The following is a 7,983-nucleotide window of genomic DNA, read 5'->3' on the forward strand; positions in this document are numbered from 1 at the left end:
GGAGCTATTCCTCGTCTACCAGTGAGTCTGAAGTTATTTTATGCTTAAGAATCAACGCCAAAAGTAAACACGTGCTCAGTTGTTTTGTTTTTGATTGTATTTGTTTGACAGAACAAATAACATTACATAAAATCACAGCAAGGCTCCAGCTGTCAATCACATCTGGTTCAGGGTTAGGGGAACCCGGACCAAGGCATCCGCGAACTAAGCGAGTAAGCGGCTGCTTAGGGCCCCGTGACCACCAGGGGGCCCCAAGAGCAAAACAATTGGTTATATTTTTTTGCAATCGAGTGATGACACATATCAGTGTCTTTGAGGGAAAAAAACAGTGAAATGTGGTGAATTTAAGATGAGACTGTAGTCTGAGAGCAGCCCAGTGTGTGTGTGTGTGTGCACTTACATATCTTACTTCATGGGGTCCCACCGCATGGAGCACACCCACCGCGGGGGGCCCACAACCGGTATGGGGCCCTAAATGGTGGGCCCCACACCGGTTTTCATTCAAAATGAGCTTTGCAGCCCCCCCTGATGCCCCTCTTGCTTTTTTTTCACTTGGCCCACAAGGTCACAAAAACTGGAAATGTGTGTGTAAGTGTGTGTAAACTTTTTGCTCACTACCGCCCCCCGGAGCTTGTAAGGTGGAAGGTACGGACACACACACACCGGAAGTTTGTTTACACACTTCAGGAAGTGGGTAGGGTTTTAACAAGAAGAAGAGGAAGATCAAGCTCAAGATTGACAGCATGCAACAGGTAGGTGTGAATTTGTTGGATTTATATCGTTTATATCTTCGTTATGTTAATTAATTTATTACAGTAACTGTTAGCTGCTAGTGTAAACTAGTTGTGTTTAGCTGCTGGTGTTTGCTATATAATACGCGCGCTAACATTAGCAGCTCGCGATTTTTTTTTACAGTTTATTACAATAACTGTTTGCTGCTACCGTTAGCTACTCGCGGTTAGCTGCTAACTTAGCAATATAATGGGCGAGCTAACATTAGCGCTAACGTTAGCGATCGCTAGCTGCTAACATTAGCAGCTAGCGATCTTTTTAAGACAATTATATAAGACAAATTATATAAGGCACAAAGTCTAATAGTCTAGAAATGTATAAATATAAATGAAATGATACATTTTTGTCTACTTTTATAAAAAATACCCATCTTTACATGCTACTATAATGAAATTAAACTGTATATCAACTCCCTAAAATTGAAAATGAAATCCAAAAGTGCTAGAGCTTTATAAATTAACTCTTTAACTAATTAAGTGACCTCTTTTTTATCTTTGCTTAAATAAGGTAATTATTTTCATTATTAATTAAAATTAAACATGGGAAAAGTGACCTGAAATGACATCTGTTGAAGTTTTTTGATAAATGAAATTAACTTGACATTCATTAGGGGCAAATAATGATGTTATTGATCTACTTTAAGCAAAGCTATTTCATTTTGACACACAAACAAACACACAATCTCACACACCTATAGCCTGATAAAGAGAGAAGAGGACAACATGCCATAAACCTAGAGGAAACTCTACTGTTTGTTTTCAAAAATTGTTTTATGTATATCAGCAGTTAGCAATCTAGGCAACTCATGACAATATAAACTGAACTCATTGAACAAATCTCTTATATCGTATGTGTAGTAATAATTAAAATATTTTCACAGAGCCATTATGTCCAAAAGGAGGAGAAGGATAAAGCCTGTAGATGATGCAAAGACATATATTCTGTCTTGCACTGACAAGTCTGGATTTATGTCAAGACTCATAGACAGTTTCAAAGGTAAGTGGTAGAAGGTTCCTTGAAAGAACTTGTGCATTTCAAAAGCAAATGAATCGTTTTCTTTGTTATATTCTTCTAGGAAGAGGAGTGTTTGCTACGCAGCCCATTGAACCAGGGGACTTTGTTTTGGAGTACAGGGGTAAACTCCTCACACAGGAAGAATGCCAGTCACTAACGTACTCAGAGATTGACTCCACATTTCTCTTTGATTTTGAGTGGCAGAACCGTCACTTGTGGTGAGCATGTAAAGAGATGTTTTTTATAGATTAGAGAAATTCTAAGTTAACCCTGAAATAAACTTTTAATAGTTAATGATTGAACTAAAGCACAAGTACTAAAAATATGTCTTCCAACAAAACTGATAATTATAACCCTGTTATAATTTTTCTTATACTTTTCAGCCTTGATGCATCTAAAGAAGATGGATCTCTTGGAAGATTAGTCAATGACAACCACAAAAATCCAAATTGTGTCATGAGAAAAATCATAGTAAACAACAAGCCGCACTTGTGCCTTTTTGCCCTGAAGAAAATAGAGATAGGATCTGAAATTGACTACAGCTATGGTGATGCAAAATGGCCTTGGCGCAGTATGGTGAGTTGGTTAGATTAAGCATGAATATTTTGTGCCATCTTGTAAAAGCAAATTTTGTCCAATATTTATCATGTTTCCCATATGAGTTTATCTATGGGAATGCATGTGATCTTTGATCTGTGTGATATGATTTAACATCAGTTTGTTTGATTCTTGTTTAATTGAAATCCAGGTGAAGACTCCTGCAGCAGCAGAGACAGAGACCAGCCCTCTACCTCAGATGTTCCACATGGAATCAAAGCCAGATGAGACTAACGCACAGGTAAAATGACATCGTAGACGCATCCATCACCAATATCTGTGGTGACTTCTATGAAGCTGTTCTTCTTTCAAAATGGGTCAATGTTCACATTGTCAGGATTACTTTTTGGGTGGTGTGATAATGGCCAGTTAATGTCACACACACACGCATGTTTCCAGTCATGTCCTTATGGGGCCTTTTATGTCACAAACACACTTGTTCTCTCGTCTCTCCTCAATGAGACCAGGTAACATACTGTAACACACCACTCGTATGTATCTAGTCTCTCCCATGTGGGGCCCTTCCGTGTGGTTCTCACTCAAACTGTTCCTATGGCACTGTCCAGAACCTGACATAATCTCAAGTTTGATTTTAACATTTGTAATTGCACACTGTCTGAGCTGTTATGAGTTTGAAAGCAAAATTTACAATGTGACCCACTGTAAATCCTTATCATAGGTAATGAGAGGTGCCTACTACCTTTAGAAAGACTATGTTGTGCTCTCAGTGTGAAGGTCTGTGCTGTTTCAGAAACTGTTTAACCATTAGGTAACCTTATTAGCCTGTAAATGTCTCCACATACAGTTGTGATTTCTGTCAGTTCTAATTGTCTTCTTGTCTGCTATCTAAATTTCAGGTGAAAGACCCTCAGACTCCTGCAGCAGCAGAGACAGAGACCAGCCCTCTACCTCAGATGTTCCACATGGAATCAAAGCCAGATGAGACTAACGCACAGGTAAAATTACATTGTAGACGCATCCATCACCAATATCTGTGGTGACTTGTATGAAGCTGTTCTTCTTTCAAAATGGGTCAATGTTCACATTGTCAGGATTACTTTTTGGGTGGTGTGATAATGGCCAGTAAATGTCACACACACACGCATGTTTCCAGTCATGTCCTTATGGGGTCTTTTATGTCACAAACACACTTGTTCTCTCGTCTCTCCTCAATGAGACCAGGTAACATACTGTAACACACCACTCGTATGTATCTAGTCTCTCCCATGTGGGGCCCTTCCGTGTGGTTCTCACTCAAACTGTTCCTATGGCACTGTCCAGAACCTGACATAATCTCAAGTTTGATTTTAACATTTGTAATTGCACACTGTCTGAGCTGTTATGAGTTTGAAAGCAAAATTTACAATGTGACCCACTGTAAATCCTTATCATAGGTTATGAGAGGTGCCTACTACCTTTAGAAAGACTATGTTGTGCTCTCAGTGTGAAGGTCTGTGCTGTTTCAGAAACTGTTTAACCATTAGGTAACCTTATTAGCCTGTAAATGTCTCCACATACAGTTGTGATTTCTGTCAGTTCTAATTGTCTTCTTGTCTGCTATCTAAATTTCAGGTGAAAGACCCTCAGACTCCTGCAGCAGCAGAGACAGAGACCAGCCCTCTACCTCAGATGTTCCACATGGAATCAAAGCCAGATGAGACTAACGCACAGGTAAAATGACATTGTAGACGCATCCATCACCAATATCTGTGGTGACTTGTATGAAGCTGTTCTTCTTTCAAAATGGGTCAATGTTCACATTGTCAGGATTACTTTTTGGGTGGTGTGATAATGGCCAGTAAATGTCACACACACACGCATGTTTCCAGTCATGTCCTTATGGGGTCTTTTATGTCACAAACACACTTGTTCTCTCGTCTCTCCTCAATGAGACCAGGTAACATACTGTAACACACCACTCGTATGTTTCTAGTCTCTCCCATGTGGGGCCCTTCCGTGTGGTTCTCACTCAAATTGTTCTTATGGCACTGTCCAGAACCTGACATAATCTCAAGTTTGATTTTAACATTTGTAATTGCACACTGTCTGAGCTGTTATGAGTTTGAAAGCAAAATTTACAATGTGACCCACTGTAAATCCTTATCATAGGTTATGAGAGGTGCCTACTACCTTTAGAAAGACTATGTTGTGCTCTCAGTGTGAAGGTCTGTGCTGTTTCAGAAACTGTTTAACCATTAGGTAACCTTATTAGCCTGTAAATGTCTCCACATACAGTTGTGATTTCTGTCAGTTCTAATTGTCTTCTTGTCTGCTATCTAAATTTCAGGTGAAAGACCCTCAGACTCCTGCAGCAGCAGAGACAGAGACCAGCCCTCTACCTCAGATGTTCCACATGGAATCAAAGCCGGATGAGACTAACGCACAGGTAAAATGACATTGTAGACGCATCCATCACCAATATCTGTGGTGACTTGTATGAAGCTGTTCTACTTTAAAAATGGACCAATGTTCACATTGTCAGGATTACTTTTTGGGTGGTGTGATAATGGCCAGTAAATGTCACACACACACGCATGTTTCCAGTCATGTCCTTATGGGGTCTTTTATGTCACAAACACACTTGTTCTCTCGTCTCTCCTCAATGAGACCAGGTAACATACTGTAACACACCACTCGTATGTTTCTAGTCTCTCCCATGTGGGGCCCTTCCGTGTGGTTCTCACTCAAACTGTTCCTATGGCACTGTCCAGAACCTGACATAATCTCAAGTTTGATTTTAACATTTGTAATTGCACACTGTCTGAGCTGTTATGAGTTTGAAAGCAAAATTTACAATGTGACCCACTGTAAATCCTTATCATAGGTTATGAGAGGTGCCTACTACCTTTAGAAAGACTATGTTGTGCTCTCAGTGTGAAGGTCTGTGCTGTTTCAGAAACTGTTTAACCATTAGGTAACCTTATTAGCCTGTAAATGTCTCCACATACAGTTGTGATTTCTGTCAGTTCTAATTGTCTTCTTGTCTGCTATCTAAATTTCAGGTGAAAGACCCTCAGACTCCTGCAGCAGCAGAGACAGAGACCAGCCCTCTACCTCAGATGTTCCACATGGAATCAAAGCCGGATGAGACTAACGTACAGGTAAAATGACATCGTAGACGCATCCATCACCAATATCTGTGGTGACTTGTATGAAGCTGTTCTTTTTTCAAAATGGGTCAATGTTCACATTGTCAGGATTACTTTTTGGGTGGTGTGATAATGGCCAGTAAATGTCACACACACACACGCATGTTTCCAGTCATGTCCTTATGGGGCCTTTTATGTCACAAACACACTTGTTCTCTCGTCTCTCCTCAATGAGACCAGGTAACATACTGTAACACACCACTCGTATGTTTCTAGTCTCTCCCATGTGGGGCCCTTCCGTGTGGTTCTCACTCAAATTGTTCTTATGGCACTGTCCAGAACCTGACATAATCTCAAGTTTGATTTTAACATTTGTAATTGCACACTGTCTGAGCTGTTATGAGTTTGAAAGCAAAATTTACAATGTGACCCACTGTAAATCCTTATCATAGGTAATGAGAGGTGCCTACTACCTTTAGAAAGACTATGTTGTGCTCTCAGTGTGAAGGTCTGTGCTGTTTCAGAAACTGTTTAACCATTAGGTAACCTTATTAGCCTGTAAATGTCTCCACATACAGTTGTGATTTCTGTCAGTTCTAATTGTCTTCTTGTCTGCTATCTAAATTTCAGGTGAAAGACCCTCAGACTCCTGCAGCAGCAGAGACAGAGACCAGCCCTCTACCTCAGATGTTCCACATGGAATCAAAGCCAGATGAGACTAACGTACAGGTAAAATGACATTGTAGACGCATCCATCACCAATATCTGTGGTGACTTGTATGAAGCTGTTCTACTTTAAAAATGGACCAATGTTCACATTGTCAGGATTACTTTTTGGGTGGTGTGATAATGGCCAGTAAATGTCACACACACACGCATGTTTCCAGTCATGTCCTTATGGGGTCTTTTATGTCACAAACACACTTGTTCTCTCGTCTCTCCTCAATGAGACCAGGTAACATACTGTAACACACCACTCGTATGTTTCTAGTCTCTCCCATGTGGGGCCCTTCCGTGTGGTTCTCACTCAAACTGTTCTTATGGCACTGTCCAGAACCTGACATAATCTCAAGTTTGATTTTAACATTTGTAATTGCACACTGTCTGAGCTGTTATGAGTTTGAAAGCAAAATTTACAATGTGACCCACTGTAAATCCTTATCATAGGTTATGAGAGGTGCCTACTACCTTTAGAAAGACTATGTTGTGCTCTCAGTGTGAAGGTCTGTGCTGTTTCAGAAACTGTTTAACCATTAGGTAACCTTATTAGCCTGTAAATGTCTCCACATACAGTTGTGATTTCTGTCAGTTCTAATTGTCTTCTTGTCTGCTATCTAAATTTCAGGTGAAAGACCCTCAGACTCCTGCAGCAGCAGAGACAGAGACCAGCCCTCTACCTCAGATGTTCCACATGGAATCAAAGCCGGATGAGACTAACGCACAGGTAAAATGACATTGTAGACGCATCCATCACCAATATCTGTGGTGACTTGTATGAAGCTGTTCTACTTTAAAAATGGACCAATGTTCACATTGTCAGGATTACTTTTTGGGTGGTGTGATAATGGCCAGTAAATGTCTCACACACACACGCATGTTTCCAGTCATGTCCTTATGGGGTCTTTTATGTCACAAACACACTTGTTCTCTCGTCTCTCCTCAATGAGACCAGGTAACATACTGTAACACACCACTCGTATGTTTCTAGTCTCTCCCATGTGGGGCCCTTCCGTGTGGTTCTCACTCAAACTGTTCCTATGGCACTGTCCAGAACCTGACATAATCTCAAGTTTGATTTTAACATTTGTAATTGCACACTGAGCTGTTATGAGTTTGAAAGCAAAATTTACAATGTGACCCACTGTAAATCCTTATCATAGGTTATGAGAGGTGCCTACTACCTTTAGAAAGACTATGTTGTGCTCTCAGTGTGGAGGTCTGTGCTGTTTCAGAAACTGTTTAACCATTAGGTAACCTTATTAGCCTGTAAATGTCTCCACATACAGTTGTGATTTCTGTCAGTTCTAATTGTCTTTTTGTCTGCTATCTAAATTTCAGGTGAAAGACCCTCAGACTCCTGCAGCAGCAGAGACAGAGACCAGCCCTCTACCTCAGATGTTCCACATGGAATCAAAGCCGGATGAGACTAACGCACAGGTAAAATGACATTGTAGACGCATCCATCACCAATATCTGTGGTGACTTGTATGAAGCTGTTCTTCTTTCAAAATGGACCAATGTTCACATTGTCAGGATTACTTTTTGGGTGGTGTGATAATGGCCAGTAAATGTCACACACACACGCATGTTTCCAGTCATGTCCTTATGGGGTCTTTTATGTCCCCATTCCCACAACCACAAGCACCCCCACAACAGCAACAACAACAACCACAAGCGCTCCAACATCAACACCAACCAATCGCACAACAACAACAACAAGCACTTCCACATGAACAATCGGTCCCACAACAACCACTCCAACAACGACAAA

General features: G+C 40.6%; 2 protein-coding genes across 2 annotated transcripts; both read left to right on the plus strand.

Moving 5' to 3' along the window:
• Positions 1-382: 382 nt before the first annotated feature.
• Positions 383-6,034, plus strand: LOC122785233 (N-lysine methyltransferase KMT5A-B-like). The gene is made up of 10 exons (XM_044050955.1): positions 383-752; positions 1,673-1,788; positions 1,868-2,024; positions 2,190-2,382; positions 2,555-2,644; positions 3,261-3,359; positions 3,976-4,074; positions 4,691-4,789; positions 5,406-5,504; positions 6,017-6,034. Exons 1-10 carry the CDS (start codon positions 529-531, stop codon positions 6,032-6,034), a joined length of 1,194 nt encoding a protein of 397 aa, XP_043906890.1. The 5' UTR covers positions 383-528.
• Positions 6,035-6,117: 83 nt separating this feature from the next.
• Positions 6,118-7,658, plus strand: LOC122785234 (probable cell-surface antigen I/II). Its single transcript, XM_044050956.1, has 3 exons — positions 6,118-6,221; positions 6,838-6,936; positions 7,551-7,658. Exons 1-3 carry the CDS (start codon positions 6,180-6,182, stop codon positions 7,656-7,658), a joined length of 249 nt encoding a protein of 82 aa, XP_043906891.1. The 5' UTR covers positions 6,118-6,179.
• Positions 7,659-7,983: the final 325 nt, after the last annotated feature.

Source organism: Solea senegalensis, linkage group LG19 (genome assembly GCF_019176455.1).
Source record: "Solea senegalensis isolate Sse05_10M linkage group LG19, IFAPA_SoseM_1, whole genome shotgun sequence".
Classification (NCBI taxonomy): domain Eukaryota; kingdom Metazoa; phylum Chordata; class Actinopteri; order Pleuronectiformes; family Soleidae; genus Solea; species Solea senegalensis.